Consider the following 26,433-nt stretch of genomic DNA (forward strand, 5'->3'; position numbering starts at 1 on the left):
ATTTACTCCTTCCACCATCGACATACAGTGCCAGCAGTGTGTACCATCTACAAAATGCACTGCAGGAACTCACCAAGGCTCCTTGGATAACGCCTTCCAAACCTACGATCACTATCACCTAGAAGGACAAGGGCAGCAAATCCATGAGAACACCACCACCTGGAAGTTCCCCTCCAAGTCACTCACCATCCTGACCTGGAAATATATCACCGTTTTTCTCTCTTGCTGGGTCAAATTCCTGGAACTTCCTCCCTAACAGCACTGTGGGTGTACTCACGTCACATGGACTGCAGTGGCTCAAGAAGGCAGCTCACTACCACCTTCTCAAAGGCAATTAAGGATGGGCAATAAATACTAGCCTAGCCAGCAATGCCCACATCCCATGAATGAATAATAAAAAAAAACTACAGTTGGGTACCATGATGAGAGAATCTGGGTACAGGAGCTGAATAGTCTCCTCACCATACTTGCTCTCCATGCCAGGAATGTTACACAGATGTACGCTGTGCTGTTCATATGCAGCATAACTACAAGGTAAGGGGATTATCACTAATGGGGGAGTTTGTGTCTCTGAATACTCAGAACTGAATTGGTAAAATGAAAAGAATGAAACGTAACTGGACTTTGAATAGGAACTGAAAATTCACGGTGCCATGTTCATAGGAGCATTACTTCATAGTAATCAAATTTTCCTGACTGATTCAGAGAAATTCCAGAGACCTGAGAAATGTTCCCAGTGTCAGAGCAACATCACCAACAGGCTTTACTCGTCTTTTAACTGAAACGATAATTATCCACGGAATGGGACCTTTCTCTGCATCACCATCTACACCTTTATTCTGCCCTTTGATATAACAAAGTATCCCAAGCTTTCTTAGATATATACTCAGCAGATAACTGCAGGAACGTTTTGCATTTCCTGCACTCAAACCCCCTGCTTTCTTGCTTATTCTCCAGTCACGCTGACTATCAAACAGCAGCCCAAGACTGTCTGCTGCTGCCTTCCTCTTCCAGGGGCTTTATAATGAGGCCTCTTTTGTAAGTCAAAATTGTACAGCAGGCAGCACACAGCAGTGACCCTTGGAGCTCTTCATTGCAGAGAAGATCCTGCATTTATATAGCATCTTTGACATCCCCAGCATCCCATTTTACAGCCAATGAATTGCATTTGAAATACACTGACTGTTGCAATGTAGAGAAATGCAGAAGTCAATTTTTTTGTTTATTCTTTCATGGGATGTGGGTGTCGATGGCAAGGCCAGCATTTGTTGCTCATCCCTAATTGCCCTTGTACTGAATGGTTTGCTAGGCCATCTCAGAGAGCAGTTAAGAGTCAACCACATTGCTGTGGGTCAACCACATGTAGGCAGACCAGGTAAGGGTGGCAGATTTCCTTCCCCAAAGGGACACTAGTGAACCAGATGGGGGTTTTTTTATGACGATTGATGGCAGTTTCATGGTCATTATTACTGAGACTAGCTTTCAATTCCAGATTTTTTTATTAATTGAATTTAAGTTCCACCAGCTGCCATGGTGGGAGTTGTGTCCCTAGAGCATTAGCCTGGACTCTGGATTACTAGTCCAATGACATTACCACAGTGCCAGCCTCTCGCTCAGCTCTCGGCAGGGCGGCAGAAGCATCAAATGCGGTGATTAACCAGCCAACCTGTTGTAGTTCTGTTGGTTAAAGGAAGAACATGGGCCAGGACACCAAGTGAACTCCTGTTCTTCAGATCATTCCATGGGATTGTTCACATCCATTTGAATGGTGGACTGGGTGGGGCCTCATTAAATAATGATGCCTCTGACAATGCAGCGTTCCCTCATAACGTTGCTTGCTCAGACTGATACAGGCACTTCAACATTTCAGTCATATGCTCGTTTACAGTGAAAGATACAGCGTGGTCATTTACATTGAAAGTGTGTGAGAGAAGCAGCGTGGTCAGTTACAGAGAGAGAGAGAGAGAAGCAGCGTGGTCATTTACAGTGAGAGAGAAAACAGCGTGGTCATTTACAGTGAGAGAGAAAACAGCGTGGTCATTTACAGTGAGATAAGCATGGTCATTTACAATGAGAGAGTGTGGGAGAAACAGTGTGGTCATTTACACTGAGAGAGTGAGAGAAACAGTGTGGTCAGTTACAGAGTGAGAGAGAAACAGCGTGCTCATTTACAGTGAGAGAGTGAGAGAAACAGCGTGGTCAGTTAGAGTGAGAGAGAAACAGCATGGTCATTTACAGTGAGACAATGTGAGAGAAACAGCGTGGTCAGTTACAGAGTGAGAGAGAAACAGCATGGTCATTTAGAGTGAGAGAGTGTGAGAGAAACAGCATGGTCAGTTACAGAGTGAGAGAGAAACAGCATGGTCATTTACAGCGGGAGTGTGAGAGAGAAACAACGTGGTTATTTACAGTGAGAGAGTGTGAGAGAAACAGTGTGGGTCAGTTACAGAGAGAGTGGGAGAGAAACAGTGTGGTCATTTACAGGGTGAGAGTGAGAGAGAAACAGTGTGGTCAGTTACAGAGTGAGAGAGAAACAGCATGGTCATTTGCAGTGAGAGAATGCAAGAGAAACAGCGTGGTCATTTACATTGAGAGAGTATGAGAGAAACAGCATGGTAATTTACATTGAGAGAGTATGAGAGAAACAGCGTGGTCATTTACATTGAGAGAATGTGAAAGGAACAGCATGGTCATTTACAGGGAGAGAGTGTGAGAGAAGCAGCATGGTCATTTACAGGGAGAGAGTGTGAGAGAAGCAGCATGGTCATTTACAGGGAGCCAGTGCAAGAAGAGCCTTTAACAGTGAGAGAAAGGTGTGAAACCAATAAAGAGCATGAGAGGGAAAAGAGCAGCTGATTGGTGAGTAGGATTGGTGAGTATTTCTAGTCTTTATAGTAAAAGTAAGGTCTTTAATTTGTGTTTAGATCTCTAGTCTTTTTTCGTTCTTTTTGTTAAAGATAGCTTGTTAAGTATAAGGCTGATACTGGTGTGTATATAAAAAAAATTACAATAAAGTATAAAGACCAGGGATGCTAGAGTAATTAATTGATAAATTGAACAAAATACGATAATGATGGCAGGATGGGTGATGTGTTGCTGAGCATGTGGGAGCTGCTGGACACCAAGGTGATCCAGAGCGAACACATCTGTACCAAGTGTTTGCAGCTCGAGGAACTTCGGATCCGAGTTGAGGAGCTGGAGTCCGAGCTGCAGACATTGCACCACATCAGGGAGGGGGAAAGTTACCTGGACACTTTGCTCCAGGAGGCAGTCGCATCCCTCAGATTACGTACTAAGGGACAGGAGGTTGTGACCGCAGGGAAGGCAGGTATGGGGACTCAGGGATAGAGTTCGAGGAGCCTTGGCCCCTGCATCTGTCCAACAGTTACAAGGTTCTTCAAGCTGTGTGGACAGGAGTGGGGGCTGCAGGGAGGATGAGCGAACTGACACGGCACAGGGAGCCATTCAAGTGGGTGGAGGGAATGGAAGCGTAGTAGTGGTAGGAGACAGTATAATTAGGGGGTAGATACTGTTTTATGAAGCAATGAGCATGAGTCCCGAAGGCTGTGTTGCCTGTCCGGTGCCAGGGTTAAGGATATCTCCTCAGGGCTGGAGAGGAACTTGGAGTGGGAGGGCAGGGATCCAGTTGTTGTCAACCACGTTGGTACCAACAACATTGATAAGACTATAAAGGAGGTTCTGCTGAAAGAATTTGAACAGTTAAGAACTAAATTAAAAAGCAGAACCTCCAAGGTAATAATCTCACGGTTGCTGCCTGAGCCACAGGCAAACTGGCATTGGGTAAATAAAGTCAAGGAGTTAAATGCGTGGCTCAGAGATTGGTGTGAGAGGAATGGGTTTTAGTTCATGGGGCACTGGCACTAGTACTGGGGTAGAAGGGAGCTGTTCCCGTGGGACGGGCTTCACTTGAACCGGGCTGGGATCTGTATCCTGGCAAACCAAATAACCAGGGCTGTAGAGAGGGCTTTAAACTAAGTAGAGGTGGGGAGGGTTCTGGAAAGGGGATACATAGGCTTACAAAGCAAAAGGACATGGCAGCCTTGCAGGGCAGCTATTTAGGTAATGACACCCAGAGTGTGACAGGAAGGGACAGAGTGTACAAACATCATAAAAAGCAGCCAATAGGTTCAAAGGGGGAAAAATGGTAGAAAGTCAAAATTAATGGCCCTTTACTTAAATGTGCATTGTGTTTAGAACAAAATAAATGAATAAACAGCAAAAATCGAGGTTAATGGGTATGATCTTATAGCCATTACGGAGACGTGGTTACAAGGAGATCATAGCTGGGAACTAAATATTCAGGGGTATGTGACTTTTCGAAAGGACCGGCAGGAAGGAAAGAGTGGTGGGGAAATTAATGGGGCTAAGGGCAGATAAGTCCCCTGGACCTGATGGGTTACATCCTAGGATATTAAAGGAAGTAGTTACAAAGATAGTGGATGCACTGGTAGTAATCTTCCAAGAATCCCTAGATTCTGGAAAAGTCCCAGAGGATTGGAGAACAGCTGATGTAACATCCTTATTCAAAAAGGGAGGGAGATAAAAAAACATGTAACTATAGGCCAGTTAGCTTAACATCTGTCGTTGGAGTCTATCATAAAGGGCGTAAAAGCAGAACATTTAGAAATACATAATCTAATCAAGCAGAGTCAGCATGGCTTCATGAAGGGGAAATCATGCCTAACAAATTTATTAGAATTCTTTGAGGAGGTAACAAGCAGGATAGATAAAGGGGAACCAGTAGATGTAACATATTTGGATTTCCAAAAGTCTTGCGATATGGAGACACATAAGGCTACTTAATAAGATAAGAGCCCATGGTGTTGGGGTAGTACATTAGCTTCGATAAAGGATTGGCTTACTAATAGAAAACAGAGAGTTGGGATAAGGGGGGCATTTTCGGGATGGCAAGCTGTAACTAGTGGAGTACGACAGGGATCAGTGCTAGGGTTTCAATTATTTACAATATATATTAATGACTTAGATGAGGGAAGTGAATATACTATCACCAAGTTTGTGGATGACACAAAAATAGGTGAGAAGGCAAGTGGTGAAGATGACACAAGGAGTTTACAGAGGGATATAGACAGGTTAAACGAGTGGGCAAAAACTTGGCAGATGGAATATAATGTGGGAAAATGTGAGGTTATGCAGGAAGAATAGAGGAGCTGAATATTATTTAAATGGAGAAAGACTGCAGAAGGCTGCAACACAGACGGATTTGGGGGTCCTTGTGCATGAATCCCAAAAAGCTAACATACAAGTTCAGCAGATAATAGGGAAGGCAAATGGAATGTTGGCCTTTATTTCAAAGGGAACGGAATGTAAAAATAAGGAAGTCTTGCTAAAGCTATACAAGGCACAAGTTAGACCACACCTAGAATACTGTGAACAATTTTGGTCCCCTTCTCCAAGGAAAGATATCAGTCCAGAGAAGGTTCACTAGGTTGATCATGGGTATGGGGGGATTTTCTTATGAGGAGAGGTTAAGTAGGTTGGGCCTGTACTCATTGGAGTTTAGAAGAATGATGGATGACCTTATTGAAGCATATAAGATTCTTAGGGGGCTTGACAGGGTAGATGCTGAGAGGTTGTTTCCCCTTGTGGGAGAGTCTAGGATCAGAGGGTATAATCTCAGAGTAAGGGGGCGCCCATTTAAAACAGAAATGAGGAGGAATTTCTTCTGTCAGCGGGTAGTGAATCAGTGGAATTCTTTACCACAGAAGGCTGTAGAGGCTGGGTCGTTAAGTATATTCAAGGCTGAATAGACAGATTTTTAATCAGTAAGGGAATCAAGGTTTATGGGGAAAAGACAGGAAAGTGGAGTTGAGGATTATCAGATCAGCCATTATCCCATTGAATGGTGGAGCAGACTCAATGGGCCGAATGGCCTACTTCTCCTACGTCTTATAGTCTTATGGTCTCTATAATGGCATGGGTATGAGAATGGATTTACTAATAATGATGCTCAGCTGTTATCCTGGGAAAGTGCTGAGGTGTCACCAGCCATGGCTGTAGGGAGTAACCTAAATCTGCATCTTTTTAAAAAGTGTATTCTTTCATGGGATGTGGGCATCACTGGCAAGGTCAGCATTTGTTGCCCATCCCCATCTGCCCTTGAACTGAATGGCTTGTTAGGCCATTTCAGAGGGCAGTTAAGAGTCACCCACATTGCTGTGGGTCTGGAGTCACATGTAGGCCAGACCCGGTAAGGATGGCAGATTTTCTTCTCTAAAGGGCATTAGTGAACCAGATGGGCTTTTACACTGATAGTCTCAGTAATGGTGACCATGAAACTAATTCCAAATGTTATGAATTGAGTTTAAACTCCGCCAGCTGCCATTTGGACCCATGTCCCCAGGGTATTAGCCTGGGCCTCTGGATTGCCAGTCCAGTGACATTACCACTGTGCCACATCTCCCCGCTTTCTGTGCACAGCTAATTGATTAATATTATTGATGTTCCCAATGGTAGATTTAAATGCTTCTTATTGCATAAAAATCCGTGGCGATTTTTTTATTTACCTGTGATGGACTTGGTCTAGTGGGGTTGCAGAGTCTGCTGGCTTCCTTCACAAAGTGTGGTCTCCCCAAGCACTGATTCTGACTCAGGAAGGATAGGAGCTTGGTGCACCTGGTGTTCTGTATTTCAGGTGGGTGCCGGGTGCCTCATGGGCTGCCCAACCTCTTTGTCCTCCCTGTTATTTCTGTTCCAAAAAACAATATTCACATTGGGAAGCCCCTTTGATTTGGCAGGGGTGGGTGTTCAAAATGGAAACAAAGAACAGAAACACAAAAGATAAAATATAAAATACTTGTTAGTTGTAAAATAAATGCCCAGAAGTGGCCAGGAAATAAGCTTCCTGTGAACGTGGTTTCCAGAAATCATTTGATAAGGCGCCACATCAATGGTTATTGCAGAAAATAGAAGCTCATAATCTAGGGGGTAACATGTTAGCCTGGATAGAATACTGGCTGGCTGGCAGAAAATAGAGAGTATGCATAAATGGGTCTTTGTCTGATTGGCAGGATGTGCTGAGTGGAGTCCTGCAGGGGTCTGTGCTGGGGCCTCAACTTTTTACAATTTACATCAATGAATTAGATGAGGGGAGTGAAGACATGGTAGCTAAATTTGCAGATAAGACAAAGATAGGTAGGAAAGTATCTTGTGAAGAAGACATAAGGAGTTTGCAGATGGATATAGGTAAGTTGAGTAAGTGGGCAAAAATTTAGCAGATGGAGTATAATGTGGGAAAATATAAAGCTGTTCACTTTAGTAGGAAGAATAAAAAAGCAGAGTATTACTTAAATAGAGAACGACAACAGAATTCCGAGGTACAGAGGGATCTAGGTGTTCTCGTGCGTGAGTCACAAAAAGATATTATGTCGGTACAGCATGTAATTAAGAAGGCTGATGGAATGCTCTCCTTTATTACAAGAGGAATTGAACATAAAGATAAGAATCTCACGCTTCAGTTATACAGGGCATTGGTGGGGCCACATCTCGAACACTACGCGCAGTTTTGGTCTCCTTATTTAAGGAAGGATGTAAATGCTTTGGAGGTGGTTCAGAGGAGGTTTACTAGATTGATACCTGGAATGAGTGGGTTGTCTTATAAGGATAAGCTGGGCTTGTTTCCACTGGAGTTTAGAAGTGTGAGGGGTGATTTGATTGAAGTACATAAGATCCTGAATGGTCTTGCCAAGGAGCACGTGGAATGCTTCCTGTTGTGGGTGAATCCAGAACTAGGGGGGCACTGTTTTAATATTAAGGGTTGGCATTATAGAACAGAGATTAGATTTTTTTTTCTCTCAGAGGGTTGTGTGACTTTGGAACTCTCTGCCTCAGAAGGCAGTGGAGGCCGGGTCACTGAATATTTTTAAGGCAGAGGTAGATAGATTCTTGTTAGGCAAGGGAATCAAAGGTTATCGAGGGTAGATGGGAATGTGGAACTCAACACAAACAGATCAGCCATGATCTTATTGAATGGCGGAGCAGGTTTGAGGGCCCAAATGGCCTACTTCTGCTCCTATTTAGTATCTTCATATGTTTGTAAAGCACCTGCTTTATAGACTCATAGACTTAGATGTTTACAGCACAGAAGGAGGCCATTCAGCACGTTGTGTCTGCGCCAGTCAACAAAGATCTGACTATACTAATCCCATTTTGCAGCACTTAGCCCATAGCCTTGGAGGCTATGGCAACGCAAGTGACTATCTAATATCCATTTTTAGTTGTTCTGTATTACCCCGCAATTTTCCACAGGTTTGACCACTGCTGATTGTAATGAGGTGGCAATGATGAAAAATGGGACCCTAGCACTTGCACTGTTTAAACACACTAGAAATAAAGGCAGAGAATTGGACAGGGCATTAAAACAGGCTGCCATCAGCCAGCATAATAGGTTGGAAAATCTGGGCTAGTAACTACTACCTACTACTTTTTTGACCCTTAAAGTAGGAAGGACTGAATGGCTTGCTAGGCTGTCTCAGAGAACAGTTAAGAGTCAACCATATTGCTGCAGGTCTGGAGTCACATGTAGGCCAGACCAGGTAAGGATGGCAGATTCCCTTCCCTATAGAGCATTAACGAACCAGGTGGTGATGAGAACCCCCGACTTCGCTTTCTAAACTTTAGTTTTTCATCTTTTGGATCTTTGCCAGAGATTAGGTACTTCTTTGAACTGACATTTAGCCAAACACTTCCTTTATAATTGTGTTACGTGATTTAGTGGGCGTTCTTTTTTATTTCGTGTGGCCAACTGGCATGATGATTAAACAAATTTCAACCTCACCACCAAGTTGTGCGTGCCTTCTGTAGTTTTATTGTCATAAGGTAACTGGCAATCTGGTTGGTATGGATCATTGCCGTATTAGTGCAGTGAACCCAGGTCAGTCGGTGAAATGACTGGAAAGGAAACTCTTGGTTAGGAAAGGCACTCTTGGGGCAGATTTTTACGACAGTGGGATTTTACGTTCCCGCTGTCGTCAATGGGATTTATAACGCCCGCTGCACTTTACAGCCCCGGCCCCACTGAAACAGGGCCGTAAAATTCTGCCCTTGTTCTGTTTAATTTTTTCAACGTTTCGCAGATTGGCCGCATGTATTTATTCAAAGTTGTCAGTCGTGACTGTAAAAACTGGTAATTGATGCCAAAATGCAAAAAGCATGCAATTCTGGACTCCAATCCTAATGCACAATGATAACATATTGCAGTGTCCCTGTAAAGGATCCAAGAGATTCATTATGGAGACTTAGACTTAGAAGGCTTCCCACATGTAGAGGCACATGAAGCAAACAAAGCACGTGCTTTCCATAGTTTATTTTTCCTGGAACATGTCACTAGCCTGAAGTCAGAGGCTACAGCTTGAGAGGCACCACTCCACATCAAACATGGCTTACCAGCAGTTTCTCCCACTCTTACTGCCTGCCATAAGCGTGATGGTAGGGTTTCCAGGTTGATCGTCAAATCTGTTTGGCTGCTTTGTGAACACGCCTCCTGTGGCCATCGAGTCCTGGAGTGGGACTCAAACCCGGAGCTTCTGGCTCAGAGGCAGGGACCCTACCCACTGCTCCACAAGGCCACCTATTCGTTACAGAGAGGAGTAGAGGAAATTATTGTAAACCCTCTGCGATCGCCAACAGAGGATTACTGTGATCTTCATATCAATTTAGCAATAAAAATTTCCATTTAAAAAAAATTTTAAAATGGGCCTGAATGTAGGTTTACAGCATTGCCAAAACTGAATAGGTCACATTCGGGTTTTAATGTGTGCGACTCCATTTCCGTGCAGTTAAGGCAACCCTTCATTCTAGCACCTTTTGCAATCAGTAAATGGAGCCGGGTTCCCCAACCGACTTATTTTTCTCCTCTTTGCTCAGAAAACACAGTCACAGTTCTACAGACAGCCAGCAGCCCTTTAACAGCTGCTGGTACCCAAACGTTAAACCCTCAGCCTTGCAACTCACCCATGTCTAAGGGTGTTGGGTGCTGTGAGGCCCTACTAAATGTGGGAATGAGCTGACCTCCTCCTGTGTGACAAGGTGAGCACATAGGCCCAGCACGCGTTACGTATAGCGGTCCAGGCACTGGAACCACTTTGCTGTTGATTTCTGGAGCACTGGGAGTGGCTGTTGCGACTGACGGGCACACCTTAATTGTACTGTCTAAGATGTTATTATTTGAAAAACTAACGATGAGGGGAATGCTAATTCCATAAAAACCCAAGTTGAATTATCCAACAAAAGTACTAAGCATGGTGTCGGATTGCGCATTAACTTTATCCCCTGGACATGAACCTGGAAATGTTCTGTTATTCAATGCATTCATTTTGGGTCCCCCAGTGGAAAGTCTTCCTTAAAAACTATGTTTAGTAAATTCTGCTTTTGTTGGCTCGCAGCTCAGGAAGTCCTGGATAACCTGAAAGATCGGTGGTTTCAGGCTGATGAACCTCCAGCAGACCATCTCCTGAATGAAGAGGAATTCTTGGCTTTTCTTCACCCAGAACACAGCCGTGGAATGCTCAAATTCATGGTGAAGGAGATTATCCGTGATTTAGGTAAAAATGATTTCAACCGTTTTAATGGAGTGAGTATTTTTTATTACTTTAATTAAAATTAGCTGAGCTTCTTGGGCATTGCTCACAGCACATGCGATGCGGGGTCTGATTTGCAAATTGCAAGACCTGTAGTGCCTTGTCCTGTAATGCACAATGCACCAGCCTGTTTTTAATAAACAAGGCTTAAGGTCAGTTGGAGTATAATTCTTGCTTGATGAGGGAACTTTGCAGATTGGAGTCTTTTGTGAATTTTGATCAGAGACTGACTCTCGTTGTGTATGTTCTTCATTGTGCGATGGCTAGTATGGAACAGATGCAAATTACACACAAGATTTTCTTGAATAAAATCACTTATAAAAGGCCGGGTTGAGAGAGTGGCTAATAAGGCAATCGGGGGTCCTGGGCTTTGTAAATAGAGGCATAGAGTACAAAAGCAAGGAAGTTATGACAAACATTTATAAAACACTAGTTTGGTCTCAACTTGAGTATTGTCAAATTCTGGGTACCGCGCTTTAGGAAGGATGTGAAAGCATTAGAGAGGGCACGGGAAATATTTACAGGAATGATTCCGGGGATATGAGAGACTTCAGTTACGTAGATAGAATGGAGAAGTTGGGGATATTCTCAGGGAAGTGAAGCTTGAGAGGAAATTTGATAGAGGTGTTCAAAATCATGAGGGGTCTGAGCCGAGTAGATAGAGAGAAACCTTCCCATTGGTGGAAGGATCAAAAACCAGAGGACATCAACTTAAAGTGAAATGGCAAAAAAAAAATCAGAAACGACACGAGGAATTATCTTTTTTACACAACGGATGCTTAGGATTTGGAGTTCACTGCCTGAGGCCGGAATGTTCTGGTCCCGTCTGCAGCAGGACCAGAAACTCCCACCCAAAGTCAATGGACTTTTGGCTGCCTCTCCGAATTTTCCATCCTGCCTGCGACAATTCTCACCGTAGATTGGACTAGAACATCCCAGCCCGAGAATGTGGTGGAGGTAAATTCAACCTTGGCTTTCAAAAGGAAACTAAACGATTTATCTGAAGCGAGAAAAGGGACTAGTTGAGTTGTTTTTGCAGAGAGTCGGTAAGGATAAACAGTGTGAATAGCCTCCTTTTGTGCTGTAACTAATTTAATATCTATCTCTCTCTCCTTCCTCACCCCACCAACCCCCACTCATCCCCTCCACTATCTGTGTCAGCCTAAGAGGTTATGGGCAAAATTGAAGGGGAAGGAAAGTCAAGGTGTCTACAGGGAAGTGACGAGCAACTCCCTATTTAGTGGCTGCTGAAATGGAGATGGTGCTGTGCGAGCTCATTGCGAGGATGGTTGTTCTGTTTGACATTCCCATAGATATGTCCTGTCAATTGCCTGGAAGGGGATGGTAGCGGGTATAAGACCACAGCTGATCAGTTGAGTCACTGGCTGTGCCAGCCTGATGGTACATGTTGGCAGCTCTACCTGTAGCAGATGGCACTAACTCTGCATCTGGCTCTCTACTGATCTGAAACCCAGCTCCTCGCCATCTTTGTGACAATGCCTGCAAATGTAACAGGTGGGCACCTTTTGCAGTTTTAACAGGTCGGACTTTCCTGGCTGATGACCATTCTGGTAATGACAACACAGGAAAGGGTTGCAAACTCTGTTGGGGTCTAATCCTGGAGATTTCACTCTCTGCCTCCTGTTTCCGACTGCCCCATCTCCACACTCCTGCTCTTGGCTCAACCGATATATCCATTCTTACTGTGTACCACATTCTCACACACCAATTGGAGGGGAACAGTCTCTTAATTCCTCGCTTGGACGATGCTTGTCAAACGGCCTTTATCTTGTTTTTTTTTCTTTACTCTTTCATGTAATGTGGGCATCACGGGCAAGGCCAGTATTTGTTGCCAATCCCTAATTGTCCTTGAATTGCATGGCTTGCTAGGCCATTTCAGAGGGCAATTAAGAGTCAACCACATTGCTGTGAATCTGGAGTCGGAATCTCACAACAGCATGAACTGGAAGGACACAGTGAGCAGAATAATCCGGATGGGAACTGTTGGGATTGTTGGCCTGAGCGATTCAGGAGGAGCGGGGGAAGACTAACTGTGGGGGGGCAGGGTGGGTAATGGGTGATGATTTCCAGTAGTATTCAGGAGAAAAGGGCATAGAGAATGCCCTAGGAGTTAAGGAGAGGAGACGTGTCCATGTGACAACCTTAAAAGCATTCTGACACAGTCAGTCTGAGCGGCTGAGCTTATCAATCCATATCCAACAAAGCCCAGAATTTCTCCACAAAAATGAGGAGAGCCCCCATGATTTTCCTCTGCTCTGTAATTGCTGATAAGTTGAGCATACATATAGATTATGTTCACACTTCAGAAAAGCTGGTTTTAAATGGTGAAGTTTTACTAGTTTTCTAGGTTGGTTTGGAGCTCATGAAGACCTTCAAATGAAACAATGAAAAATAATGGTATGGTAACGAACCAGACTGATCAAAGTTTCCTGTGTCCAGTCTTCAAGAATTGTGCTTGAGGTGACTCATGGGGTCTTGTGACAGAAATGTCCCATAGCTCGCTGTTGCCAGGGTTAGGGCTGGCAGTCTTGCTCTGAGGCCAGGAGAATTAAGAAGCTGAAATACCAAACTGGTGCAATTGAACACACTGCTTTTTCTTTTAAGCTTGTTTGCAGGTTGTTGGAAGGGCAGATTAGGCCACATTTGTTGCCTTTTCGCATTTCTAAGAGGGTGATGGTCTACAGGTTGGTAGTAATGGCGTTCTCACAATGTTCCTAATAGGAAATTCCATCTAATGGCAATGTCTGTTCTAATCTGGGTGATGTATGACAGAGGGGCACTTGGAAATGATGTTCTGAAGTTGGATTTGAAGGACATTACTGAGTGAAGTAGAGCAAGCTTTGCCCTGTGTCGAACTCGTAGTATATCTAACCTGTTTGCACTGTCTGTGTAAAGAACAAATGTCCCATTTCACTGCGGTAATATGCTGCCAAGGAACACACGCAAACTTTTTTTTATCAGTAGGGTGTGGTGAGTGATCACTATCTTGTAGCACAGATACCATTAGGGATGTGCTGGGAAATGCTGAGTCGGAGAGCGAGGGAAAATGAGGTCACTGCCTTCCCGATCTGCCCTGACACCAGCTTTCAGGCAGCAAGATTGGCAGAAGGCTGAGAGCAGGTCTGATGCCCAGTTGGTGGAGGGAATTTCGACACAAGATGCTGAGGGAAAATTATAGACCTTCAAGAAAAACGCTGAGAAACTCAAATTATACAAGAGCCTCTCAAAATGTAGCACTTTCCATCTGAACACTTTTACAGAGCAGATACTCTGAGACATGACGTGCTTCCTTTCAACTTTGGGTTTTCCGCTGACATGTTGTAAACAGTCCTCCACATTTTTACAACTTGCTTGTACTCCACTGCTTGCAGAATTTGAAAGGTTATTTCTTTTCTTGTTAAACTAGTACGCATGCTATTGAGAACTTGAATATGATTTCTGACTGGTTTTGACTCAAAGATCTCTTTCTGTGCCACTATAGTAGGTCTGCTATACAGCAGTTGAAATGCTTTCCAGCCTCCCATGGACAACTCTTGTGGTTCAGCTGCAGAGCACTTTAAGCTTGCACCTGACAAGTCATTCATAAAGCAGAGACATTGGCAGAAAGATAAGTTCATTTGAGGTTTCAAGTATCAGTTTGAATCAGTCAGCAGCACTGTCACCTCAGAGTTGGAAGCTTCAGTGCAAATTGTTCGAGATCAGGGTCAAGAGTTAGTAAAGAAATCCGTCTTATATGAAAATAATTAATTAATATTAAGTTTCACTTCATATTAAGCTTTATAGTTAGAAGTCTATATCTGAAAGACTGCAAATGCAGCCAACAGTAAGTCTGTACCAGGGGTCAGTAACCTTAATTATACAAACAACCATTTATTAAACCTAGTCAAAAATGCATTATCTTAAGAGCCAAGATCCTGTTACCCAAATATCATTCGTAATATCTATGAAAGACGGAATTTGATAATCAACAGCATTTAAAAGTTTTTACAAAAAAGTTCTTAATTGTACTTTTGAGAAAGTATCATTCGATGTTATTAAAAGTTTAAAAAACAAATCAAGCCATTTACTAACCATCAAAATGGGTTCGTTCGATCAAAGTCAGGAGCTGCGTGTGTGCGTGAATGAGCGTGTGCGGCTCTGGGGCTGCAGGTTGCAGACTCCTGGCCTATCTAAATGTAAGCTACGGCTGTCTTTGAGGCCAGTTTGCACATGCATACATTTATATTTGCTTTATCCCTGTAAACTGCAGACTCCACACTCCTTTTTTGTGTCTTGCTAACCCGAAAGGTTGTGATTTTCTGTTCCCTTGCAAAACGATGAACACTAGATAGGGAGGGAAATGTTTAGGTAGCCTGGAATGTCTAATGCCCGCTGGTACAGACTGGTATCAGAAGTGGATAAAGGATTATGGGTTGCAGGTGCTTACAGGTTATTGCAGTTAGAAGCAGTGGTAATAGAGTGAGTGCACAGCCATAAATTAGGAGAGAGGGGAGCACAGATTGAGCTCACCCAGCTGCGAGATGTGTTCTAGTGCAGCAGAGCATCTCTGCATATCAGCCTATGCTACCTGGGTGTTGTCTGTGAACGTCTTAAAAAACAAGGAAAATAGTTGGTTGCCAGTCTCATACTCATCCTTAGAACATAGGACTAGGACTGAAGCCTTTGACTATCTCACAAAAATACACATCACGACACTAACATGACCCAACTGTGTGGTACCATAGGAGTGCAGCATTGTTGCAGATGCCATCTTTCTGCTGAGCCTTAAAACAGAGTCTCTATCTGCCTGGTTTAGGTGGATGTTCGAGTAGCTTCCGGTGTTAGCGCGCATTGAACCTCCTGATGTCCCAGGGGAAAACCTTCTCCTCAAACAACGCTATTGACTCGCAGCTAACGAAGCTCTCCCATTGTTACAGGACCTCAAAAAAAAACCCACACACACCTCTGAAAACCCTAACCCCTACACTCCACACCCTACAAACTTACGTTACGTCAGCTGAAGCCGCTGAAGGGATTGTTAAACCTTGACATTGAGCTACAACTGCTTCCCCAGCCATACAAACAAATAAAGGTGGATTGTAAAAGATCACATGGCATCATTTGAAGAAAATGAGGGGGAGAATTTCCTCCCCTTCGGGTGGGCCAGTAGGGGGCAGGCGCGGAGCTGATCGCCACCTGCAATCAGCTGCTTGTCGCCATTTTACGTGGGTGGGCCAATTAAGGCCCACCCAGTTTGACGCGCGCCTGGTAGTGCTCAGAGCTACCTGTGTGGGTGGGGGGAGGACGGAGAGTCGGGACCTGCACGCTTTCGTGCATATGCGCATGAAAGAGCACAGAAATCTCCCTGAGGCACAGAGCTGCCTCAGGGAGATTATGTTCAATTGAAACATCAAGATAAAAAAAATCATTTCCACATGTCCCCTCAAGTGACAGCGTCACAGGAGCCGGGACCTGTTTATCGAATGTTTGAAAAATATTTATTAATTTAATAAACCCTTCATGAAACTTCATCCCGCCCGTGGATGAGGTTTCGTGAAAAATGCGAAGGTTGCTTTGGGCTCTTCGCCCGCCTGCCAACCTTAAGGTTGGATGGGCAGCCCTGACAATTAGGTTAATTAGTTTATAAATGGCCTTAACAGGCCTTTGACCATTTGGCGGGCGCGCAGCTGACTCTGGTGCGCGCCCGCCGAATGAAAAATCAAAATGACGCGCGGTGACGGGACGCACGCCTGATGTCACCACGCGTCATTTTACGTGTCAGCGTGCGGGGCCAGCCCCCTCACGCCGAACAGAAAATTCTGGCCCAGGAGCCCTTTAGATTTCGTGCTCAGCATTTGTCCCGCAACCAATATCGTAATTGGTTGTAAAGTGTGTTGTGACATCCTGGAGAGTAGTAGGTTCTATACAAATGCAGGTTTTCCATCAAGGGTTTTTTTTAAGCCAGTTAGGTGGCACCACTGGAGGTTGAAATGAATAGCTCTGAAATTCTTTTGTTTTCCACAGCTGACCCCAAAAACTTGCTAACAGGTTAAAGATGGCGAGTGATCCCATTGTTATTTTTCACCTTTTTGTAAAAGGACCCATTCTGTGGGTTCCTGTGATGTTTTCTTGTATCTAGATCAGTCACATATTCACATTGCCAGTACGTGGAAATTTGCATTAACTGAATATGGAATCCGATGACACACACTGAGAAGCCCTTAACCCAGAAAAACATTACCTACTGTTGCCAGGGAAATGGTGCTTGTTGCTGAGATATCTCAGAAAAGGAGTGAAGAGAGAATATGAAATAGCTTTTCAACGGGAATGTCGCTCCAGCACTGGTGACGGTGCTTCTGGTAACCTCTGTGGAAGGCTATCGGCCCCATCTTAAATGGGCCCCAAATTCCAGGGTGGGGTCCACTGTGACACTTGGGGAAGGTAGCCTGGCCAAGCCAGGTGAAGCACAACAGAGGCACCTGTTGAAAAATGATGCTGGAAAATGGGAGAACTACACTGCCTCTTTGTTGGGTGGAGGGGAGTGGGGGAAGAGAGAGCGCAGCCTAGCCTTGCCACCCTTTTGAATGGGCTGAAGATGTGAGTAGAAAACACTTTATTGCCAACCTGTAAAGCAGTTTTTTTGCCAAAAGGGAATTGAAACAGGAGCATGCGAGAGGTAGATCAATCCCTTTTTGGGGATGGAAGAAGACTCTGTTGGGCAGAATTTCTCAAGGACAATTAGTGATGGGCAATAAATGCTGGTTTAGCCAGTGACCCCCCACATCCCATGCATGAACTAAAAAAAAGAATTCCTTGACATCCCACAAAGGAAGCTGTAGAAAACCTTTCATGATTAGAGAAGAAGGTTGAATAGTGGATCTCTGAACTACAATACAAAGACACTTTGGCATTTAAAAAGTCTTAGTATAATGCGCAGTTAGTGCCTCACTGATACTTTGATCACTAGAATTCTATACGACATCTCTTTTTATTTTATTGTTCTGCTGTTATACAGACAGTACGGTTGAACAATAAATGCCAGGGTTTGAAATGTGTCCCAACCATTGCTTGATGGAATTTTGTTTTTTCTGGTGTGCTACGGTACTAATGGACCTGGGTTCCCTCCTGCAGATCAAGATGGAGACAAAAGGTTGACAGTATCAGAGTTCATTTCGTTGCCAGTCGGCACAGTGGAAAACCAAGAGGCTCAAGATGTTGATGATGATTGGGTCAAAGAAAGAAGAAAGGAGTTTGAGGAGGTTATTGATGCTGATCGAAATGGCATCGTCACAATGGAAGAGCTGGAGGTGAGTACTTTCTTCAAAACTCTTTTATGGTAAGAGTTGTTAAACCACAGCTACTTTTTTTTTATTTGAACTTTTGTATTGAAAACGTGAATATTTGGCTTCAGCTGATTCAATGTAAAATTACTTATTATTGAAGGGAAGACTTTGGCAGCCACACAATTGGTGGACGCCATGCAAGCATTTTAATTTTTGCTGTTTAAATTGGTGTATTGTTTTCCTGTTCCGCCACCCCTCAATCAACATTTGAGATCAACACCTATCTACGTTCGATGTTGGAAACCTCAGTTCTGGGTGCAAATCTGTAGCAGCTCACAAACGTATTTGCTTTATAGTAAAATGGGCTCTGTGTTATTTGTCTTACTTCTTTCTGTGTTATTAATTATGAACCTCCAGAAACCTATTTTGCCTCAAAACTTAGGCAAATAAGCATCATACAAAAACCATCCAGAGAGTATGATTAACTTTTTCCTGAACTCTACTGGGCTGATTCATCAGCTGTAAACTGTAAGAGCTTAAAGATAATTCCTGATGGCTTAGCGACTGCCTAAGGTGGTGGTTAGTATCCTCTTCTGCTCTGTCTGCCAGCTAAGGAGAGTTAACTGTTTGAAAGGCTAATGCCTGCTGAACATTACTCTTTAGTCTTCCAGCAACAAACTAAAATCCCTGATGCCGACTCTGTAAAGGTCCAGAGCATGAAAGCACTGCCTGGTGTAGCATTTAGTCATAACTATCCACAAGGTCTAGGTTTGATCCGCAGTCTCTGCTCAGTTACCTACTATCAGTCTAGCCAGCAGTTCACGTACGACAATTGGTCTTATTGACTCTATGGGCTGAATTTAATGGCCGCAGAGATGGCCCCATCCACCAGCCAGAAAGCCAGAGGGGACCCTGCTATGTCTGCTTTTGGAAGCCATCACAGGATTTGATGCCCATCAGGCAGTTAATTGCCTGCCTTAGGAGCTTCAGTGCCTTTAAAGGACGGCAGCAGTGTTGAAAGAGTGCTGCACCGTCAGAGATGCAACTGTCGGATGAGACATTAAACCTAGGTAGCCCTATCTTCCTTTCGGAGATGGAAAAGATCCCATGGCACTATTTTGAAGAGTAGGGGAGGTCTCCCCAGTCTCATGACCAATATTTACATCTCAATCATCGCAAAAACAGATTAACTGGTCATTATCACACTGCTGTTTGTGGGAGCTTGCTGTGTGCAATTTGGCTGCTGTGCTTTGTACATTACAACAGTGGCTCCACTTCATTGGTTGTAAAGTGCTTTGGAATGTCCTGAGCTGGTGAAAGGCACCATAAATGTGAGTTTTTCTTTCTACAAGGGATATTTAGAATGTTGACCATTGGCTGAACCTCATTGATGGAACAAATTGTCCAGTTGTTGAATGAGGAGACTTTTTCCCTATCACAAGCAACGTGATGCGCTCTAGCGCAGTTTAATTTAAAAAAAAAGGAAATAGAACTCTGAAACATGTGCTTTTATCTGTGTTTTTGCAGCCTTGTCAATGAACCAGCGGATTTTTTTTGCATGGTTAGTCACATCATAACAGAGCCCTTGTACTACGTTGATAAAGATTAAAGATATAAAGACCTTATGGTTAAATTTCATTTAAGTGTAAAACCCAAGCAATCTGTTTCTGAGAACAGAATTTACCACTTTTAAGGAGTCGTTTAGATACTGTGAGCCTTACCTTTTGCAAAGGGAAGTGGGTATGGCTTCTTGCTAATAGTTTTTCTACTGAGTGATAAGAATGTTTGATGTTTTCTTTGTAAGGTCCATTTTATAGACCCCCTTCCAAGGGTATTCAAGTTGGTAATGATTCCAATTAAATGTTTCTTCTTCCACACTCCAGTTCCAGGACTTGGATTCAGAGTCACAAAGTCACTTCATGACTAAGAAAATAAAGATTGCATTTAAATGGAGCCTTTCATGACTTCAGGATGTCCCAAAGTACTTTATAGTCAATTAAGTACCTTTAAAATATAGTCACCATTGGCGGCTGTGTTTCCTATGTTGTAATTTGCTCACAAAAGCACTCAATCACTGCTGCTCACGTTTCACACTGGGCGGGCCTTAATCGGTCCGCCAATATCAAATTGCAGGTGGCGGTTGGCTTCCCAATTGTCCCCGCTGAGCCCGCCCACCAAGGGCAAAATTCTGCTCCTAAAATTCCTAATTAACCTGACTCCCAGTTACATGCCCCATTTTTAAGGCAACAGTCCAAAATAGATTTTAGATTTAAAAATAAAACCAATAAGTTAACACAGTACCCACTTGACAATGGAATACCAAATGGCTTACTTCAGCTTCAGTTAGTGGACATAGCCGACTTATGCACAAATGGCTGGAGGCTTCTTCAAGACTGTTTCACAAAGCCTGTTAAATCTTACATGGCCCTCTCTTCACATAGCCTTTCATTCTCCTTTATATATGTTTATTTCTCTTTAATATGTAAATTCCATTCTTCCATATGTCTTTTGAACAGTACCTTTCCCATAACATAAAACTTCCATGCTGTTAATATTGTAAGTAACCGTTGGGAAAAATAAACATACTCCTTAATCTTGCTTATCTGGCTAGTTGTAAACAGACTAACATCCCTTTGAAATCCAAACAATCCCTTCACTTATCTAAAAATGCAAATTCCCTTCACACCTTAAATGCTAAACCAGCATCTGTTTACTCATTAGCATTTCAAACACATTTCTACACCTAACTTCTTTTGGTAATTCCAAGCTTGTAGTCTACCTGACTCCAAATGTAAATAAATCACACAGACAGACCTGTCTACACTCACACCCATAAACCTACTTTACAACAAATCAGAGAAATGTTATGAATATACTTATGATAATGAGTAGGTAATTTGTTTTAGCCAAGTTGGCTTAGGCATACACATTGATTTGGATACCAGGGAGAACTCGCCTGCTTGCTTTCATAATGGTGCAATGGGATCTTTTGTATCCACGTGAGAGGACAGACACAGATCTCAGTTTATCATTTCAACCAAGAGCACATCCAACCGCGATGGTGCAGCTGCTCCTGATCCCATATCCTTGCCATGTTGGAGTAATTGAAAGAGGCAGAACCAGCAGAATGGTGACCCTTGAAATAAACCTTGCCAATCCAGCAGCCAATGTAATGTCTGCCCAATGTTTGCTGTAAGAAAATGCATGTGAGGCCTGGTGTCCAATATTGACATTCAAATGTTCTGAGGAACAGGGCACATAATGTTGCTGGATGTTTTAAATAATAATTTCTAACCTTGGGCAAACAATAGAGGCAAGGTGCTTCCCTCAGATTCCTGGCTCCCTTCAGGATGGATGTTGAGGAACTGCCATAAATGACTATGGGAGCCACTCTACTTTCTTAGAGAATGTAGCCTGCAACCAAAGGGAACAAGCTGCTACCTCAATCCGCTTTAAAAGAAAGAAAGAGTTGCAACTCATATAGTGCCTTTCACATCCACCAGACACCTCAAAAGTACTAAAACAAAAACAAAAATACCTGGAAAAACTCAGCAGGTCTGGCAGCATCTGTGGAGAGGAACACAGTTAATGTTTCGAGTCTGAATGACCCTTCAACAAAACTAAGTAAAAATAGAACAGGGGTGAAATATAAGCTGGTTGGTTGGTGGTTGGTGGGTGTGTGGGGGGTGGGGGGGGGGTTTGTGGCTGTGCGGGGGGGTGCTGTTGGGACACGTAGAGCCAGTGATAGGTGGAGATAACCAAAAAATGTCACAGTCAAAAGTGCTTTTTGAAGGGTAGTCACTGCTGTAATGTAGGAAAAAGTAGCAGAGAGTATGTGCACAGCAAGCTCCCATGAACAGCAATGTGATAATGACCACATAATCTGTTTTTGTGATGTTGATTGAGGGTACATCTTGGCCAGGACACCACAAATAACTTTGCTGCTCTTCTTCGAAATAATGCCATGGGATCTCTAATATCCACCCAAAAAGGCAGATGGGGCCTTGGGTTTAATAGCTCATGCAAAAGACGACACCTCCAACAGTGCTAGCTCAGTATTTCACCAGAGTGTCAGCTTTGACTTTTGTACGCAAGCCCCGGAGTAGGATTTGACCCTTGTGACTCAGAGGCGAGAGTGCTATCAACCAAGCCACAGCTGACACGGTAAGACTGCTGCTGGAAGCTAATTAGCCAGATCCCTCAAAAGCTGCAGCCAACCAGGACACAGCAAAGAGAAGCAGGAGGTTCGAATTGAACGAGCACAAAGTTGGAGGCAACAAGGGCTGGACTGTGACCATAAGCAGACAGCAGGAAAGTGCACAGCTTTGAATTTGTTAAAATGGTTCCATCTCTATGTGGATATTAACCTGAGAGAAAGTGGGTGAATGCTTGGAGGACAGAGTCACAGAATGTTCTTCAAGTACAGGATTTGTTATAGTATGAAGTAATTGTAGCCTTATGTACGTGCTTGAAATCTTTTATTTTGTTAATAAATATTATCATTTAATTTTTAAAATCTTTCAGAGGTCTTGGTGGACTCATTACTTCTGAATTCAGTGTACACACCTTCTCGTAATAAATACAAATTCCAAAACCGTTGTGATAGCTTGACCAAGTAAACATGGAGGAGAGCCTCATGTCAGCAAGAGAAAAGAATTTAAGTGATCAAAATGAATCGCGACCCCTTCTTCAGCCCTTTCTCAGCTCTTCCCACAATCTCTTGTTACGACCTGGCAGATGATGTGTGCCAGATGGACCAAATTCACAAGAGAAACTTGGTCAGGCTTTCACAACGGTTTTGGAATTTGTATTTATTACGAGACGATGTGTACATTGAATTCAGAAGTAATGAGTCCACCAAGACCTTTAAAAGATTTTAAAAATTAAATGATAATATTTATTAACAAAATAAAAGGTTTCAAGCATGTACATAAGGCTACAATTACTTCATACTATAACAAATCCTAGGGCAGAAATCTTTACTTGGCGGGCGGGCGCGTTCCCGACCTGCTCGAGCTGAAATGATGCGCACTGACTTCAGCCGAGCTTGCCAACGTCAATGCACAGTCACGCGATAGTTCAGTTGGCAGGCACGCGCCAGAGCTGTCAGTGCGTTCGCCAACAATTAAAAGACCTGTTAAGGTCATTAACTAATCAATTAACTTAAATTTTTCACTGCCCGTCCAACCTAATGGTGGGATGAGGTTTCCAAAAGCAAATAAAGATAAAATAAAAGTTTTTAAATTGTTTTAATAACATGCCCCTGCTCATGACATGAGGGGACATGTTTTCTTACATTTTTATTTTCTTCATTTCCTTTTTTTTAAACAGTGCTTCATCTCCCTGAGCTTCATCTCTGTGCCTCGGGGAGATTATGAAGTGCTCACTTGCACGCATGCACAAAGTTCACACTCAGCCCATTCACACTCATCAGCACCACCTTCCCCCCCCTCCCCCAAGCACAGAGCTGCTGCTCGCGTTTCTCAGTGGGTGGGCCTTAATTGGCCTGCCAGCATGAAATCGTGGTCTGGTCCTGATCGTGGGTGGTGGTCAGCTTCCTGATTGTCCCTGCTGAGCCAGCCCGCCAAGGGCAAAATTCTGCCCCTAAAATTCATAATTAACCTGACTCCCAGTTACACACCTCCTTTAAGGCAACAGTCCAAAATAGATTTTAGATTTAAAAATAAAACCAGCAAGTTAACACAGTACCCACTTGACAATGGAATTCCAAATGCTTTTCTCCAGCTTCAGCTCATGGACATAGCCGACTTATGCACAAATGGCTAGAGGCTTCTTCAAGGCTGTTTCACACACTCCTGTTAGATCTTACATGGACCATTCCTCACATAGCCTTTCATTCTCCTTTATATATATTTCTTTCTCTTTAATATATAAATTCCATTGTCCCATATGTCTTTGGAACGGTACCTTTTCCATAATATAAAACTTCCATGTTGCTAATATTGTCAGTAACCATTGGGAAAAATAACCACACTCCCTAATCTTGCTTATCTGGCTGGTTGTAAACAGACTAACATCCCTTTGAAATCCAAACAATCCCTTCATTTATCTAAAAATGCAAATTCCCTTCACACCTTACATGCTAAACCAGCATCCATTTACTCATTATCATTTCAAACACATTTCTACACCTGGCTTCTTTTGATAATTCCAAGCTTGCAGTCTACCTGACTCCAAATGTAATTAAATCACACAGACAAACCCATCTACACTCATACCCATAAACCTACTTTACAACAAATCAGAAAATTATTATGAAAAGTATTACACTTGTGTAACACTATAGCTGCATCTGATCTCCTTCCCAGACCCAGAGAGATGGGAGAGGCAGCTTGAATTAGATGTTGTGTCAGGTTACGTTGCTGCTTACCATCATACCCCCAAAAATTAAATAAATAACACCACATTATCAACAATAGGCTGAGGCCAATAAACCTGAATCTTCAGCTAAATTGAGATAAGTATTTGAAATAATAATATATTATGGCTTTAATATTGCTTTCCCTTTTAATTTTAAAAAATTCTGCCCCTTCTTGTTTCTGCTTCGCTCTCCCGCATAGAGAAAAAGAAAATCAGGTATAATTAACTCATTATTGTTTGATTGACAGGAATACATGGATCCCATGAACGAATACAGTGCCCTGAATGAGGCTAAGCAGATGATAGCTGTTGCAGATGAGAACCAGGACCACTATCTTGAACTGGAAGAAATCCTGAAATACAGCGAGTACTTCACAGGAAGTAAACTGATGAATTATGCTCAGAGCGTACATGAAGAATTCTGAAGAGTGAGGAGCCCCTATCAAAATCATATACTTGGAATCTCTTAAGCTGTATCAACCAGAAATGTTGCTTAACAAAACAAAATGCTATTTGTAATACTGCTGTTTGTATCCTGTGTGTGTACAATTTTCCCAACTGTTTGAGACAGCTCCTTAACCTTAAAGCAGTAAGACCACTTTATTGCTTTGTTTAAAATCTCGTATCAAAGAAAAGGCCAAAACAGCCCCTGCTTTAATGCTATAATTTTTGATGGGCCGCAAAGTGAGATTGATGGAGCAGTGTTCAGGGAGCAATGAGTATGACTGCACTATGCATCACTGGGCCATGCTGGTCCACAGAGGACTCTTGCTGCACCATGTCTAGCTTATACTTATCTTCAAGATGAGCATGTTACCACTGGCACATTGTTGCTTAAATGGAATGTGAAACACCACTAGGCTGTGCTGAAGAGCTTCTAGCTCATCCTGCAATCAGAAAGGGTACTGCTGTCTGTAACCAGGACTCAGTTGTTTAATTACTTGGTACCACATGTCCCATTAATGGTCAAAAATCTTAGTTTTCTTTAAAAGCTACCTGGCAGCTCCAGTTTGTTGACACACAATGTGGATCTGCTAAGACTCACCTCAAAGGTGTCTAGAAGCCAATACAGCAGCATCTGCTAAGAGTGTGAGACTTCTAACCATGATCACTAACTAAAGTGTTTTGAAATAGCCCATAGACATGCTACATGGGATTTTCTCCTGATTTCCATGGCATGTGTTCATAATGACGGTCAATTATTTGGGCTGAAAGAGTGTTTCCCTGCTCAGCCAGTTGGTTTGTTACATCTTTGAAAGTGCAAAAATAGTGTAAGTGCAAAAGAGCAAATTTAATCCAGTTGTGGACGCAGGATTCTTTAATTCTGTTTCTAGAATTCTGGCTTTATGTGTGTGATTACTACACCACAGATTTACGTGAATAAGCAAAAGAATTGTCTCCCGATCGAAAAATGTACACAGCTCGAGTCATTTTGTTTTAAGCTCATTTGCCATAAAGAGGCACTGCAGAACACTGCCAGATTGCAATTAAGAAATAAAAACAAAAAAACTGCGGATGCTGGAAATCCAAAACAAAAACAGAATTACCTGGAAGAACTCAGCAGGTCTGGCAGCATCGGCAGAGAAGAGTTGACGTTTCGAGTCCTCATGACCCTTCGACAGAACTTGAGGACTCGAAACGTCAACTCTTTTCTTCTCCGCCGATGCTGCCAGACCTGCTGAGTTTTTCCAGGTAATTCTGTTTTTGTTTTGCAATTAAGAAATGGTAGTTACCAGAGACTGAGTTGTGCTTGAAGGAGATAGTTGGTGATCTTTAGTATTAATCTAAGTGTTACCCTCTGAAGCAAGATTAGTGTTTGGCAACCGATACAGCAATTTGAACTGATATATCTATATCAACAAGGAAATCTTTCAACTGTTTTGTGGTGGCAGATAATCAGGGTAATGCACGATGAGGGATTACTTCAGAAATTTTTTTTCTAGAATTATCTTTTGCAACAGCTACTTAAGTATTTAATTTCATAGTTTTGCAGAAAGCTTGTAATATGTGTTCAGGCCACAGGAAAGCAACTCCAGAATGAACTCCGACATAATTCTCTTAAAAATAGAAACTGTGCCATGATATGCTGTTGTGCTGCTGGAAGTTCAATAAACCACCATGGATAATAATCCCAGTTGAATTCCCAGTGGGAA

General features: G+C 42.9%; 1 protein-coding gene across 1 annotated transcript in view; it reads left to right on the top strand.

Annotated features, from left to right (window-relative positions):
- Positions 1–25,833, top strand: part of sdf4 (stromal cell derived factor 4) — a 77,410-nt gene extending 51,577 nt beyond the window's left edge. Inside the window, exons 4-6 of the mRNA XM_041206616.1 lie at positions 10,422–10,580; positions 17,748–17,923; positions 24,529–25,833. Of these exons, the coding sequence (XP_041062550.1) occupies positions 10,422–10,580; positions 17,748–17,923; positions 24,529–24,705 (512 nt within the window). The 3' untranslated portion in view covers positions 24,706–25,833. The remainder of the gene's footprint in view (positions 1–10,421; positions 10,581–17,747; positions 17,924–24,528) is intronic.
- Positions 25,834–26,433: the final 600 nt, after the last annotated feature.

This window comes from Carcharodon carcharias, chromosome 15 (assembly GCF_017639515.1).
Source record: "Carcharodon carcharias isolate sCarCar2 chromosome 15, sCarCar2.pri, whole genome shotgun sequence".
NCBI lineage: Eukaryota > Metazoa > Chordata > Chondrichthyes > Lamniformes > Lamnidae > Carcharodon > Carcharodon carcharias.